This window comes from Eschrichtius robustus, chromosome 1 (genome assembly GCF_028021215.1).
Source record: "Eschrichtius robustus isolate mEscRob2 chromosome 1, mEscRob2.pri, whole genome shotgun sequence".
Classification (NCBI taxonomy): domain Eukaryota; kingdom Metazoa; phylum Chordata; class Mammalia; order Artiodactyla; family Eschrichtiidae; genus Eschrichtius; species Eschrichtius robustus.
In genome coordinates this window covers 89,759,587-89,776,491 of record NC_090824.1, presented here as the reverse complement: position 1 = coordinate 89,776,491, position 16,905 = coordinate 89,759,587, and the positions used below count along the sequence as shown (strand labels likewise).

The following is a 16,905-nucleotide window of genomic DNA, read 5'->3' as shown; positions in this document are numbered from 1 at the left end:
CTGTGTTTGAAATTTTCCAAAATACAATATAGGGAGAAAAATCAAGGGAATATTATGATCAGGTTTGCGTTTTAAAGAGATTATTTCTGCTGTAGTATAAGGAATTAGGAAAGTACAGGATTACCTGAAAGTAGTTTGAGAGGGGGTGCTGAGACCACTTAGGAGGATATTATACAGGTATTCATTTTAGGCTGATAATTTCAAGGTGAGTTTGAGCCCTGGGAATTTTTTCAAGTTCTTGGAATACTGTACTTTTGAACAACAGCTAATTTTGTCTAAGCATATTTTTTACTGTATTGCTGGGATTTGGGATACATCATTGCCACATGTACAGTATGCATGTGAGCTTTTGACTTTTGACATTTACAAGGATATGAGATTTTTGCAAATTCCAAAATTTGCAAATACCACTTCTTTAGTAGCACATAAATTCCTTCTTAAAATCTAATAAAATATATGGTGACCTTTTCAGAGACTTAATGATTTTTTAAATACAGGACAAAGGCATTTAGAAAGCTGTTAACATAAATTAAAACTGCTACAATAAATGCTTTACTGTAATACTGTGTTACCCATGAACTTAAAAGATTCTATAAAAAGAAATAGTGAAAATGATTGTTATTATAGTCATACTTGTATAAAGTGGATGAAGATTATTGAATGTACTGTTAGCAATAAGATGCATGGAGAACAGCAAAGCTTTTTGAGAAGAATAGTGAGCAGTTAGTAAGGCTCACTCAGCTTGCATTGATTGTAATTCACGTCATAGAATTTTACATTACTGTGTGGATCTTTGGGGTTGCTTGGAAATATATATAAATGATATGTTGAATACAGGAATGCCAACTTTTTAAACTGTTAAATAAATGCAACAAGCTACCCAGTTAAACTTTTAAAACAGTGTTTGTATAAGCTATCTTTGGGCTTATGACTTACTCTGTTATATGATGATAACTTTTGCTAGTATTTTTATTACCTTGTTAGAGTTGGCGTTATCCCAGTTTCTTTCTCAGTTATTTTTCCCTCTAGGACATAATGCTTCCAAGTTCCAGAATTGAGTAAAGTATTGGAGCCTGACCGTAGTTCTGATTCTGAGATAAGGAATCAGATTGTGGTCTGCCCTGTCCATTTCCTTGCCTGGTGATGGGCAATATGAACAGCTTCATCTGTTGGATGCTTGACTTTTGATCCCTTTTCCTGAGTCACAGCCTTAACTTCCTGTCTTCGTTTTAGCCCTATGCTTACTAATAAAGAATAAAGAGTGGTGTGTGTGTGCGCACGTGTGTGTGTATACACATACATATATGATCCTGGTGAGTGTTATGTTAGGGCAGATAATATAAAAAGTAGGAATGCTAGTGAGTAAAATGCTTATGAACTTATGCTCCATCAGAGATACTGGATGGATGCAGGAAACCACCAATCACTTGCCTTAGGAAACAAGAGCCAGCCAGAATTTAGACCTAGTAAATAGGACAGGTACCCAGAATAAGCCTTTGAAAGTTTCAGTTATAGGTTCATATGCCCCAAAATACTTCTTGACCTCTGTTGTCAGCTTACTAAAACTCCTTCCTTAGCTAGGAGCCTTGAAACTTTCTGGGGAGTCCCACTCAGCAAAGTGAGGACTTTTCAGAAGTGCCAGTTGTATCTTTGTTCCATAACCTGGGCAACCTAGGGGTAGTGACAAAAACTTGTATCACTGAACACTGTCTCTCTGTTGCCCTGTCTTGCTCACCAGAAATCCATTAGTTTTTTGTCAGGATTAAGGTGGACCAGTTACCTGTGGAATTCAGAAAAGGGATACTAATCTGAGTACCACTTCCCCCACCCCAACAAACCAATAATTACGCTTTTTTTCTTCAGTGTTTTACAGTGTATTATCATATAGAGTCTCAGTTGGCTTTAATTATGTCAGAGTTCAGATATCTTAAGTACTATGTGCTTATTGTAACCAGTGTTATAGGTATATGAAAAGACAGATCCCTTCCTCATGGTAAGGTCAGTGAGACCAGACATACCTACCATCAAACAGCCTTCAGAGCATGATGAAGTACAGAATGGGGTGTCTGGAGACTAATGCAATAGTTCTACTCTGCCCACACAACTGTATTTCTTTTTATTAGTAAGCTGTGTGGGTGATTCTGATGTACTGCTTAGATTTAGAACTTGTTCATTTATTGGGAACAGGAGTCAAGGCAGGAAACATTAGTGAGTATAGCAGTTGGGTGAAGGGAGAAGAATACATATAAGGTCATGCAGGTTTATCACACTGAAGAGTAAATAACAATTGTTTTTCCTCTTTTTAAAAAATTTTTTTGTTTTATTGAATTACAGTTGATTTACAATGTTACGTTAATTTCTACTGTACAGCGTAAATAACAGTTTAAAAATTGAAATCTGTCAGGACTTGGTGATGAAATATGATAATCTGAAAGAAAAGAATCAGTAATATGGTTTTGCCTATGAGAATGATAATTGTATTAATAGGATGGTAATTAAGATATTGAGAAAAGGTACTTATTGTAGGACTTTTTAGACTTATGACTAAGAAATATCACAGATATTTCTCACAGTTATTTGGGGAAAATTTGAAAGATTTCATAATGGGTATATTTAAGTGATATGGGGGAATATGTAAGGTGGTTAAAGTGAGGACAGCAGTAGTTGAATTGTTTATTTACACTTACTTGACTTGTATAATGTAACCTCTCAAGCATTTTGAGGTTGCAAAGTTGGATGGTTTCTATTTCCTTGACTTCTAATCCTTGTTAAGACCTTTAAAGAAGGCTGTGAGCTAATTTCAGTATTTCAGAAAGCTTAATGGAAATTATATTTTTACCCAGTTTAAGGATGTACAAATTAAAGTTCTTTTGTCTTTAGCTGGAATCATATCAACTCAGTGTTTTTAAATACTAGGTCTTTCTTGATTAAATACTTTGCTAGCAGTTTACACTTTTTGATTTTTTATGAAAGTGAAAATTTTTACAGAAATGAAACTTAATATGTGCAGATTAGAAACATGGAGCTCGTGAAAAGAAAAAATAAATAAAAAGAGGGAGTCTTTGGTTAAAAGGTTGATAGAGAGTATTTTTATTATATGACTTTCTTTATCCATTTACTACGAGTTGATGGCTTTATTAAATAGAAACACAGTTGGTATTTTAGTGCTTAGTTTTCAATTGAGTAAATATATAAAAACCCCACAGCAACTGCTGTTGCTTGTGCCAGGAAGTCTCACTTTTTCATTGACTTCATTGCTTCCAAGTTTTTTGTTCCTGTTTTGCTTTAATGGGTAATAATTTGAAGCAGTATTAAAAACATTTCTGGATATATCATCTTTATCACTGATTTTGCAACTCTTAGAACAATGCTTGCTGAATGAAATAACAAAATACTGCTTGCAAATAGTAATTAAAGTTAATGTTAAGAGATAAGGGAATTAAAAGAATAATTGTGCTTTGACACTTAGCACCAGAGTGGTTTGTATTAATTTTGAGATTTAGGATAGGTTAGTAATACTAGAAGCATAAATAATACTATACCTATCCATAAAGGTATATTTCGTTGTTTTATTAGCTAGTTAACATTCAGCTTTCTCAAATGGTCAAAATTTTACCCACAATCTTGTTTTGGTGCTTTGTAATTTGTTATTGAATAGAATTATTTCAGACATTTAGTAGTGGTATGGAGTGGGTTGCAATAGCAGAAACTGCTGAGTGACAAGAGAAGTAGAGAACCTTAGGCTTCTTTCTCATTGGTTTTTCCACCATGTTGTCTAAGGGTTAAAGATTAAATTAGGTCAGCTTATAACTTCATACCTCACAATTTTAAGTCCCATAAGGAACAAGCCCAGGCAAGGAAGCAGATAAATCTATTAGAGTCTGGTGCTGTGTGTGTGGAGGAAAAATAATTTTGCCTGGGGAGTGGAATTAAATTTTCAGGTAGGGCATCCTTGCAGGGATGCAGGAGGAAAGTATGGTAGTGCTAGAGGATTGTAGAATAGAGACCCTTCTGGTCTTAACCCAAACCTCAGTATTTATCCAGTTATCTCTGTCTTACATTTAATAACCTAAGATAGTTCTATTTGGAACAATTCAACAAATAATTATGGAGTGCCTACAATATGCCACACACTGTTCTCAGTGCTAGACCTGTACTAGTGAACAAAATATACAGAGTCTCTGTTCTTGTGAAGCTTAATTTTTAATTGGGGAAACAAAGAATAACAAATATATACTGTGTTAGGTAGTAAAGGATGCTTGTTTCAGATATTTCTTGCTGCTTAACAAGCTATCCCAGTATTTACTGGCTTAAAACAGCTATTTTGTTTCTTACAATTCTGTGGGTTGAAAAAGGCTCATTTGCATGGTTCTTTAACTGGTCCCACTTGGGATCCCTCATTGGCAGCTGGGCCTGGAGTGCCCAACATGGCTGTCAGATGGTGCTGGCTGTTGTTTGGGTGCTCAGCTGGGGCCTCAGTTTTTTTCCCCTTGGCCTCTCCATGTGGCTGGGTTCTAAGAGGGAGTGTTTCAAGTGTGCAAAGGCAGAAGCTGCAAAGTTTTTAGGCCCGGCTTCAGAAATTGCATTGTCACTTCCATTGCATTTTATTGGTCAAAACAGCTCACAGGGAGGGAAAATAGACTCTATACCTTTTGATGGGTGGTGGTGACAACGTCACACTGCAAAAGACGTGGGGTGGGAGATAATGTTGTGGCCCACGTGGGGTGGGAGATAATGTTGTGGCCATCTATGGAAACAATCTACCATAGTACTATTAAAAAGTAAAAAATTAAGCAGGTTATAAGGAGGATAGAAGAAATGGAGGGCAGGAAGTACAGTATTCTATAGGAGGTCAGGGAAGGCCCCCCTGATGAGGCAGCATGAGAGAGTGAGCCATGAAAACCATAAATACATTTTTTTTTTTTGTCTGAAGGATTTATTTAAATATTTTAAGTGTCAGCATAACACAGAGAAAAGGCTCTTAAACCAGAAATAAGAGATGTGGGGTCAACTCTGCTGTGCCATAGGTACATCCTAAGGAAGAATATTCCAGGCAGAGAGAAAAGGAAATATAGAAACCCTAAGGTGGGAGAATCCCTGGTGTGATCAAGGAATAGCAAGGAGGACAGAGTAACTTGAATGGAGCAATACAGGGAGAGTGATAGGGCATGGAGTCAGAGAATGAGAGAGAAACAGATTTTGTAGCCCGTGGCAAAGGACTTTGGATTTTCTATGAGTGAGATGGGATTCTTTTGGAAGATTCTGAGCAGAGGAGTTAAATGATCTGACTTAAATTTTAAAAGAATCCTGTTCTGAGACTCTTTGGTTGCTAATTTGAGAATAGACCATGAGAGGACAGACAAGAGTGGAAATAGGGAGTCAGGTCAGTAGGCTGGTGCCATGTGAGATGGTAGATATGCTAAGGAGTGAGGGGTGGTTGGATTTCGGATGTACTTCAAGGTGGGACTGGCAGGATTTGCTGATGAGGGTGGATATGGGGTGAGAAAGAGGGATCAAGGATGACTCCCAAAGTTTTTGCCCTAGGTACCTGGAAAATTGGAATTTTCCTTTACCAAGATGGGAAGACTGGGGGAGCAGGGTGGAGGTGAGGGAGTTGCAGGATTTGTATTTTGGGCTATGTTAAGATGAATCTAAAAAGACATCTGGGAAGAAAAGGTTACTAAATGTTACTTCCTCATTGCAGGTATGACGTTGAGTGCTTCAGATCTGGTCACTATGGCACGAGAACGAAAATGCATATTGTGCCACATTGTGTACAGCTCAAAAAAGGTAATAATAGAAGAGGGAGAATCTGAGGCTTTTATGACTGATCATTTTTTCAGAGACGACATATGGAATTTATAGATGGGTAAAGCTTTTAACATCTTACTTATGCTTCTTTCCTAAACCTTAGTCTTATTTCACTGGTTTTTTTCTCATTACTGCCTCATAAAACCAGTAACTATATTATTAAACCTCTACCTGGAATTTGAGGATACTCGAACAGTATGATAAAGAGAAATTCAGTTAGTAACCAGTTATAGAGAAAAGACATTAAAATTCAGGTTGAGATTATAACAACTTTCTGATTAGCTAAGGTAACAACATTGATACGTAGCGGAGTTCTCTTTCTGCATATGCTTCTGAAAAGTGCAGCACAGCAGCAATGGTACTAACTATATCCTTAGACGTCCACAAGGTGGGGATGTTGCTCAAAGAAAAACATGTTTTTAAGAACTAAAAGAATTTACCTTTGCTTTATGGAAATTGGCTGCAGTTTGTTTCACATTTTGCTTTTTTTTTTTTTCCCCCTTTATTCTTGCTTTCCAAGAGTGCTGCTAGCTTAAATACTGAGGAATTTTTTCTCTGTGTTTTTAAGATGTTCTTGATTGTCATTGGAAGTTCAGAGAACTGGGAAGATTATCATGAATGAGATTAGCCAGCAAAGTCTGAGTAAACCTTGAAAGATGTTTGGGAGTAAAATGGCTTAAAAGAAATGGAGAAGAGAGATTTTAGGTGGGAGAAAAATGCATACAAAGGTATAGCGGTAGAATGGAGTATAACAGTTCTAGGAGTCGGTAAAAAGGCTTACCTGATTAAAACAGTTTCATCTTGGGAGTAGTGGGACCACAATTTAATTTGTAATTTAAGTGAAGATAGTTAATAAACAGTGTTGAGTGCTAGACTGAGGGGTTTGATTGTGATCCATCTAGTAGGCTGGGGTGAAGAATTTTTTTTTTTCCTATTTAGGATTTCTGTTAGTGATGGAAAAATCAGCTGAGATTTTTAAATTACGTTTAGTAATATACTTGCTGCCTTTTACAAAAGTAAAAGAACTGTTCTTCCAATTTTAAAAATTTAGACCAGGGTTTACTCAAATTTTCAATAAATAAAAATTCCTTATGGCTACTTTCAGATTAGAGGGAGATGGGAAATTGAGAAGGTATGAGATGGGTACTCAGAGGTGTGGTGTCAGATTTTCGTGGAGTAGCAGGCCTATCTTGTTATATCTCATAATTTTGCTACTTTAAGTCTTTTTGGCATTTCTTCTACTCTGGATTAAAACATGTTTCTTCTCTTCATACTTTTCCATGGGTCACAACAAAGTTAAATAAGGGCTGGGGTTATTTACTCCTGCCTTAGGGACAGCCAACTATAGGTTTTTAAGCAAGGGAATGGCGTGATTTAAGTGTTAAGATATGGGGTAAGAAATTAACGGAATGGGTTAACTGAAAGGGATAAACTCAGATACTTATTTTTAAATAGACTATGAACAGCTTATGTTGATGTGCTTTCCTCTAGTTTCCCAAACTAGTATTACCTTGGTTTCTCCAAATACACTGTGAAGGAGAAAAGAATCTAGGGTGACTGTGTATTACATCCCTGAGTATCCTGATGCTTATTAACTTATGAAAATCTGAGAAGCCCTGGAATTAAAAAATACTAAAATTTGTTTCTGTTACTCAGTGTTTTCCAAATTTGTTCAACCCCAAATCCTTTTTTTCTCCCTTCTTCCCCCTCCTTTTAACAACATAACACTGATGTAAGGAACTAAATAGAAGGTTGGTAACTCTGCAGGTATGCATTTGGAGCTGTGCCTGTGGATCTTTCTCAGTTATTTTGAAAACTCAGTTGTCTCATTATTTGCATTCATTCCGTACAGCAGGATGGAAGAGGATTTCACATTGTAAATTTAGAAACAGATTATTGAAGTATTTTAAACAATTGAAAGTCACATTAAGGGAATTCCCTCGCGGTCCAGTGGTTAGGACTCTGTGCTTCCCCTGCAGGGGGCACGACTTCGATCTCTGGTCAGGGAACTAAGATCCCGCAAGCCATGTGGAAAAAAAAAAAAAATCACATTAAAACTAGTTTTGAATGATAACATTTTTTATAACTGAAATAGAATACAGAATTGGTTTTTACATCAGAGAGAGTAACCTATTTCAATGAATACTCTTTTGGTTAGGAATAGTTTCATTGCAAGAAACAGACCCACTTAAATTTAGCTCAAGAAAAGGAGATTTGGCATATGTTAAATCTAATCCAAGGAAAAACTGAGCAACGGGAAACAAAAACTGAACAACAGGAAGCATAGAGATTTGAGCAGGTGTTGTATATTGTTCATGGATTTTTGCATTCTGTATCCTGTCACTAACTTGACTTAGTTTTCCGCTCTGTAAATGTTCATTCTGGTTAATGGCCAATCAGTTGTAGCTAGAAGGGGTCACATGTAAAACTATCCCTTCCGGATGAAGCATTTGTAGAGATAGGAAGGAAATGATGGTCATCTTCAGTAAAATTGCCGTTTAAAGGAAGTGTTTTGAATCATAACACTGTGTATCACACTGTGTGTAGATAACTTAAAGAAGAGGTTGTTGTACTCTTTTTGACAAATGAATTGTATATAATAAAAAAATCTCAATGCACTAGATGCTTGCAGCGTGACATGGTGTTTGAAATGTTGACTTTGGTGTTGGATCTGCCAGAGTTTGAGTCCTAGTTTCACCACGTGATACTCTGTGACTCTGAAAGGGCAAGACTAAATATTTTCACACTTATCCCTTCAATGCCTAGCTCTGTACTTGGCACCTAAGAAGCACTTGATAAGTATTTGGTGAATAAACAAATTAGCTTCTCTGCATCCTTGTGTCCTGATGATGTTAATAATCCTCCCTTAGCAGTGTTTTATGGTTCAAGTGAGAAAATGTTTGAGGCATTTAGCACAGGGCACAGTTAATAGTAATACTCAACAATTGTAGTAACCCTTTTATCATATTGGTAAACAGCCATTCTCTATTATGGCATACTGGCTATATATACTTTGTGTGACAGAGAGACAGACATTTGCAACTTTGAGTTTTTTGAGGTGTGCGTGCGTGTGTGTCACGCTCGCACTTATAAGTGGAAGCTCTTTCCACAGATTTTATTTCCTTCCCACCAAGGGTGGGAGGGAGGGAGGGGAGAATCTAGTATATTTTCAAACTTTTCATTGGAACCAAACAAATCAATTGGTGTGGGGAAGGGAGTGGGCAGTGAAGGTGAAGCCGTGATTGAACTGCCGTGTTCAAGGCATTTTTTGACCTACTATAGGAAAATTCTGTTATATCTGTAACTTCTGTCTAGAATTGATGTATCCATCTGTTCATTCAATAAATATTAGTAACTGTATGTCAGGCCCTGGCCAAGACATGGGTAAGAGTTGTAACTAACTCTTGAGAAACTCTCAGTTGAGTGGGGAAAGAGAGTATGGTGAAAAGTAGCCAAGTAGTTGAGAAGTTATGTGATTTCAGGCAGTTTTTTTTTTTTAATAAACTTAAGTAAATTCCTTATATTGGGATAGAATTTAACATATTTGTTTATTATTTAGTCTTTTGCCTCCTAAATACAATATACTTTCAAAACTTTTTGAAAAGCCACTTAAATAGGTCTTTTTAAACTATTGCTTTATTTAGAAATGAAATATGTCAAAAAACAAGCTAAAGAGTTACTTAATAAGGAACTGATTCCAATATTGAATTGAGAATGGTAACTGCAAACACTACTTTGATACAAGGAGCTTGAGCCCCAATTGTTGATTGAACAGGACAGAGGAATTTTTTTCCCCAAAGCAATCCCCCTTAGTTTAACCTGCTTTCTTTAATTTTGAAGGAGATGGACGAACACATGCGGAGCATGTTGCATCACAGGGAACTTGAGAACCTGAAGGGCAGGTATGGGACGGCTGTCTTCCGTAAACTTCTGGATGTGGGGGGATCTGAGGGCTGATGGTGCTTGTCAGCTTATTTTTAGTAATCCTTCATAAATGAATGTTGTCTTACGGCATAGAACTATCTTTTGGAATTAATAATAAGTACAATAGATTTTTTTTTTGCCTTCAAAAGGGATAAATCTTTGTGCATCTCAAATGTGTAGAATTCACAGCAGCTCTAGCAAATAGATTACAACAAAGGTGGGTGGGGATGAGCTAGTTCTCTCATTAGTAAGCTTTCTTATTCCTACACAGCAGCCTTGCCACTAGAACATTTCATATTATTGCCTCAGCAGTGTTCAAATTATTGCAGGCCATAAACCTTTACTGTTGCTGGAATAGTCTGAAAAGTCCAAAGTCTCCTAAATAGCACTGAATCTCATTAGTATAAATAAAATAGATGTATAAATGTTGAGTATCTAAGAATGCTATTTTGTGAATTGAAGCTTGAGATGTTTAAGGAAAGAAAATCTAACAAATAAGTACCTTTAAGACATTAAATGTAGCATGTATGTATATCCCGTGTCTTTTTTTCCAACTAAGTTTCCTCTTTTGATGTTTTGGACATGTGTGAATTTGAAGTTTGGATACAGTATGGAACAGAGAAACTTTGGGAAACAGAAATATGAATTATACCTTAGTCCATGAATAATGGTTACAGTAAGTCCCCTACATATGAACCTTCAAGTTGTGAACTTTCACAGATGGGAATGTGTGTTCCCATGTCCAATTACTTAAGTTAGTTCATGTGTCTAGCATACATTGTCATGTGCGTGCATCCTCTGCAAGTGGTTGTGCTTTTGTGTGCGTTACTGTAAAGTACTATAGAGAGTACAGTAGTACAGTATTTTTATTTTAAGTCCAGGATGTCCAGAAGCAAGCTTAAAAGCAGCAGTGAGGTAGCTGGTACTGCTAAGAACCACCAAGCGATAAAGACGGAAACAAAGGGAAAATAATTGAGAGAGTGGAGCAAGTCGAAAAGATGGTAGATGTCGCTTGTTCTTATAACGTGAATTGTTCAACCATCAGCACGATTCTAAAGAAGAAGGACAAGATCATGGAACAGCAATATCTGCTGGGCCAATGATGTCGACAATAATACTGAAGAAGCGTGGAAAAGTGATGGAGGAGATGGAGAAGCTTCTCAATGTGCGGATGTAGGATCAGCATCAGCGTTGAGTCCCGCTCAGCTTAATGTTGATTCAAGAGAAAGCTAAAAGCCTTTATGAAGACTTGAAGAAGAAACGCGGCAAAGAATCAGAGGGCGTGTCTTTTAATGCTAACCATGGCTGGTTTCATCGGTTCAAGGCTGGAGCCAACTTTCACAATGTAAAAGTAAGTGGTGAGGCAGCGAGTGCAGATACAGTAGCTGCCCGGGAATTTCCTGAAATGCTTCGAGAAATTATTGATGAAGGCATGTATTTACCCAAGTAGGTTTTTAATTTGGTTGAGACAGGACTGTACTGGAAGAAGATGCCAGACCAAAGTTGCGTCAGTAAGGAGGAAAAGTTGATGCCAGGCTATAAAGCAGCAAAGCATAGGCTAACTCTGTTGTTTGGTGGCAATGCTTCTGGTGATATGAAGCTGAAGCCTCTCTTAGTTTATCATTCAGAGAACCCAAGAGCCCTTAAAAACATAGCGAAGCCTGGATTACACAGGCCATTTTCCAGGACTGGTTTTTCCGCCACTTTATCCCAGAGGTAGAGACATATTGCTTGGAGAAGGACGTCCCATTCAACATTCTTTTGCTGCTTGACAATGCTCCAGGCCACCCCCATTCATGGACAACTTTCATCCCAAAGTCAAAGTAGTGCATCTGCCACTGAATATATGTCGCTCATCCAACCTGTGGACCAGGGAGTTGTAGCAACTTTCAAGAAATATTATTTATGTCACACTTTTCGTCAGGCGGTAAAGGTGAGTGACGAATCAGGAGCAACCTTGTGACAATTTTGGAAGGACTATAACATCTACAAGGCCATAAAAAACACTGACTTTGCTTGGCATGAGGTTACGGCTGTCACCATGAATGGGGTTTGGAAGAACCTTTGCCTGCAGTTTGTTCACGATTTTCGTAGATTTGAGAAGGTGGATGAGGAGTTCAAAGAGGTCTTCAGCAACTTAGTGACCCTCAGCAAGAAGCTGGAGCTTGATCTGCAAGAGGACAACTTCAATGAACTCTTCGCTGTGCAACACGAAGAGCTTACTAGTGAAGACCTGGTGGAAGTGGAGGCCCAGAGAAAGGATGAAGAGAGACAAGAGGAAGAAGTAACTGAAGAACCGAAGAGATTCATGACGCAGGAAATGGCAAGGGGATTTTCTTTATTTGAGGAGGCACTGTTAGTTTTTAAGGCACAGGACCTTAACATAGAATGGTACACGAAGGCTGCAGCGGCCGTTCAGAATGCAATCCAGTGCTACTGTGTTATCTATGACAAGAAAAAAAGAGCTACTAGTCAGACATCACTGGATCGTTTTTTCAATAGGGTAGATAGAATTGAATCCAGCAAGGAACCAGCACCTGTGCCGTCAACGTCAGGTGTGACGATCAAATAATTAAGGTAATCCACATATAGGGAATCAAAGGTTGACTGTATTTCATAGTTTCCAATGATAATGAGTTAAAGATCATATATATTCAAGGTATTATAAGGGCTCTCCACATTAAATCTGAGTGAACGCAAGTTGCAGCTTGCCCTCCATCTCCTATTGCTGACGATCCTTCAGCTCTACCATCTCCCACCTCCTCTCCCTCCTCCGCTGAGTAACTCTTCTTGCCTGTTCACTCGATGCCAGCCCCTGTATGCCAGCTGGTGTACTGTACTACTGTACTTTTCAAGGTACTATACTGTAAGGTTAAAAATGTTTTCTTTATTTTTGTGTTTTTTATGTGTTATTATCTGTGAAAAGTATTATAAACCTATTACAGTACAGTACTATATAGCTGATTGTATTAGTTGGGTATCTAGGCTAACTTTGTTGGACTTACGAACAAATTGGACTCTCTCGGAACGGAACTCGTTCGTATGTAGGGGACTTACTGTGCAAGCTTTGATCAAGATGCCAACCTAAGTCATTTGTAATTATTTGTGTTTTAAGTAATATAGTTTTAGGTTGTGTGGGCAAATTAATATGTTATTAAACTTTCAGCATCTGTTTAGCATATTAGTGGAATTTTCCATGGTCTCAGTCCTTTACTGTGTGAAGGTTAGGTCTTAGCAGCAGTATAAAAGAGGCGTTCACTCGGATTTAATGTGGAGAGCCCTTATAATACCTTGAGTATATATGATCTTTAACTCATTATCATTGGAACCTATGAAATACAGCCAACCTTTGATTCCCTATATGTGGATTACCTTAATTATTTGATCCCATTTCCAACATACTTCTTTCTGGATTTCACCTTTCACTGGGCTTCTTAGTGACCTGTACTGTATTATAAAATCAAACAAAACAAATGAGGTTAGTAAATCTAGTCATTAGGAGAGAAGCTCATTTTGTTCTAAGACTAATGCCTTATTTTATTCAAAGATCACTCATTAGCTAATTAAAACATTAAAAAAACAAATTTTGATAACTTAAGATTCATGTTCATAGTCAATACAGAATCATAAAAAGTAAAAACGTAGAGGTCCTTTCACTCCCTCCCCTGCTTCCTACTCCCCTCTTAGAGGAAAGTCAACAGTTTAGTGTATATCCTATCCAAACCTCTTTTCTGTGTGTGTACATAGATTTATATTTATATATACAGACATTTTGTTTTGTCTTACTACCATAACTGAACCACATGCCATATATGTATTGTTCTGTAATTTGTTTCTCCTTTCCTCCCACTCATCAACTTAATTTTGCCATGGAGATTTTGTCTACAGTTTTTAGTTATTTGGAGCATAATCAGATAGTTAAGGAATAAGCATCGGAAGCCTCTGAACTGACAATATTAATGTCACTGTTAACACCCAAACTTATTTTATTTAGAGGAGAGCACTTTGGTACTTAATTTACTTATATTTTAGATATAGTGCTATCAGGTTTGGTATGGTTTCCTGGCCAGTACAGATTATAAGGGAGAAGGCAAGCAGGTAGCAAGGAAAAACAGCTGGCAAAACTATAAAAAACAACACAATCTTAAAAATCATTTACTGACTTGAAACATTTATTGCCATGACAAACAGTCATCACTAGTTTGTACCAAAGGGACAAATAGTTATCAGTCATTATCTTGTTTCTTCCTATCCTCAGTTTGTGATTATTTCCTCTGGATTCCATGTTTTATTTCTGGCTTTCTGATATTAAGTATCACTATAATTTTTGGTTGTGATCTGGTTAAGAAATGTAAGCATTTTTTTAGGTTTTGAATGCAAGCTTGATTGAGAAGTGAGTAACTTATTTAGTTCATGATTGTAGACATCTGGAGCATTTCCCTATTTCTTCCTAATGTACTTGTTCAGATGTATGGCCTGTAAGTAGTTTCTACAGATAGATGCCATTAAAAGGGCACAAACCTTAATTTATCAGCCAGCTGTTGTGGTATAGTTAGAGCAAGCTTAATAAAGAGGAGCTTATGGATAGAATATCTGAAGGCTTTGCCTTTCACACATGAGAGGAAATTGTGTGGTAACAGGATGAAGCTAATTTGGGCCCTCTGTTAAAACGCTCTGAGGAAAATTATTGCCTTTATTAGTCAGGAAGTAAACCGGTACTTTTTTCCCAACAATTACTTTATATATTTATACAAAGTAGTATTTTAACTGGTTATTGATAAAAAATTGGAAAATAGCATCATTCAAATATTATTTAATTTGCTATTAGCTTTAAAGAACATGTGGTTTCTCAAACACCCTATTTGGGAGCCTGAATGCATATTGTAATATGCTTGACTCCAGACACAGACACATTTGAATTTTCACAAGATTTGGTTGACCTATCCTGCTCTTTCCCAGTATAAATGTAGATTCTCTCTTTTCTCTTTTTGAAGTTTCTTGTAAAGCTTATCTTTAAAAAAAAACAAACAAACAAACTAGATTTCATTTATAAGAAAAATGTTAAGGATTTCTGTGTTTTGATAAATCTGTGTTTTTAGTGTTAACTTTTATGTTGCACTTATTGCTAGACCATTCTGGGTAGGATCTCGAGGTATTTTTCTATCAAGTAACTTCGGAATTATGGTTAATACTCTTTCTTGCAATGAAAGCAAAAATGTTTTAAAAATCTGTGTTTGAGTGTTTGATACATGTCCAACATATACTTGTGCTTTGGAAATTGCAAAATATGTGGGTTTATGATTATGGATATTTATTTTTAACAGAGTTAGTTACTGTCTACTTTATACTACATTCCTTAATATTTTAAAAAGTCAGTGTGGTTTTCCAATTATGTCTTTTAAAGAGGGATTTTGATGGTTTGGACCGATGAAAAACTCTCCGTGGGAATTCCCTGGTGGTCCAGTGGTTAGGACTCCGTGCTTCCACTGCAGGGGCCACAGGTTCCGTCCCTGGTCAGGGAACTAAGATCCCGCATGCCAAGCGGCGCAGCCAAAAAATAAAAAGAAAAAAATTCTCTGCATTTTGGAAGTAAGGATAAAATCAGGGATTTTATTCAAGAATACCTTTTAGAATGATGTTCCTGGTACTGCAATATACAGTTTAGCGTTCTATAAACTTTTAGGTAGAAAAGTAGACTAAAAACATTTTCCACAGTTGTAGAGAGTTTAAAGCCCAAAAGATTTTCTAACCAGAAAATTCAGTTGATTTGAGTTGTTATTATAGTGTAAATTATGTATGCCAAGTTTGTTACAGTCCTCAGATTCTTCTGATGCTGCCCATTGGGGATAGATTTCTATTTATATATACATTTTAAACTTCACTCTGTGTTGCTGTGAGAAAAGGCTTGCTTTCAGTTACAAGTTAACGTTCACTTTGAATGAACTACCTTAATTTTAATTGCTTGAGAGAAGAGTGTGGATATCCCAGGTAAACTGGAGAAAGTTGAGGATTATTTTTCTTTAACTATATAATTGTAGTAAAATACAGTTGAAAACTCTCAGTGAAAATAATGTATTTAAGTTCCTGGAGGATTAGAAGGAATTAAACTATCGATATTCAGGGTAATTCAGGGAATCTGGTCAGAACTCATTAAAATGAATCTTAATGTCAAAGACTATATTGCATCCAGAGCATTTGAGGTACAAAGTCAAAAAAAAGACGGAAACTTACGAATTTTCTCCGTTTTTCTGAGGTGCTTTTCATGATTCGCACAAAGTAAAAAACTGTTTTGTTTACTTACTGGGCATTGTTTGTTTATAATTTGTCACCATTAACCATATACTTAGCTTGTTTCCTGGAATTTAGTAGTTGCTCAGTAAGTTTTTGTTTTTGTTTTTTTTTAAATGAACTCTTGTTCCTTTTATTATTCTTTTAAATTTTATTTATTTATTTATTTATTTTTGGCTGTGTTGGGTCTTCGTTTCTGTGCGAGGGCTTTCTCTAGTTGCGGCAAGTGGGGGCCATTCTTCATTGTGGTGCGCGGGCCTCTCACTATCGCGGCCTCTCTTGTTGCGGAGCACAGGCTCCAGACGCGCAGGCTCAGTAACTGTGGCTCACCGGCCTAGTTGCTCCGCGGCATGTGGGATCTTCCCAGACCAGGGCTCGAAGCCGTGTCCCCTGCATTGGCAGGCAGATTCTCAACCACTGCACCACCAGGGAAGCCCAAGTTTTCTGTTTTTAATGAATATTCAGATGATCTGTAACAGAAACCATCTTCTAGTAAATGAGGTGCTTAATTTTGAGGGTCTCTTCTGGCTAACTGATGTGAATTCTGCCCATGTCTTGTTAGATATATGTGAGGGGAAGATGAAGCAGTGTTGTGTATGTATTTCTGTGTCTGTCTGTCTTATCAAAGACAGCATGTCTTTGTATGTGTGTTTTTATAGAATGGCATAGGAAGTGCAAAAATATCACTAGTATTAACCCAAGACAAATGATAGAGTTAAGCCAATTTGGATTATTGAGTGGATATTACTGTCCATTTATTACACATGTGCCCATGGTGTTCAGGTGTTTCTCATCAATGACTGCATAGATCGCTGAGCCAATCAAGGGACTCAGGAAGCTAAAAAAGCAGTTAAATTATTCATCTACTACAGCTCTGGACAT

General features: G+C 37.0%; 1 protein-coding gene across 2 annotated transcripts in view; it reads left to right on the top strand.

Annotated features, from left to right (window-relative positions):
- Window positions 1–16,905, top strand: part of ZNF106 (zinc finger protein 106) — a 61,798-nt gene that overhangs the window by 9,679 nt on the left and 35,214 nt on the right. For both annotated transcript variants that reach the window (XM_068550068.1, XM_068550063.1), the window contains exons 2-3: window positions 5,705–5,790; window positions 9,652–9,713. In XM_068550068.1, coding sequence (XP_068406169.1) covers window positions 5,707–5,790; window positions 9,652–9,713 — 146 coding nt within the window. In that variant the 5' untranslated portion in view covers window positions 5,705–5,706. The remainder of the gene's footprint in view (window positions 1–5,704; window positions 5,791–9,651; window positions 9,714–16,905) is intronic.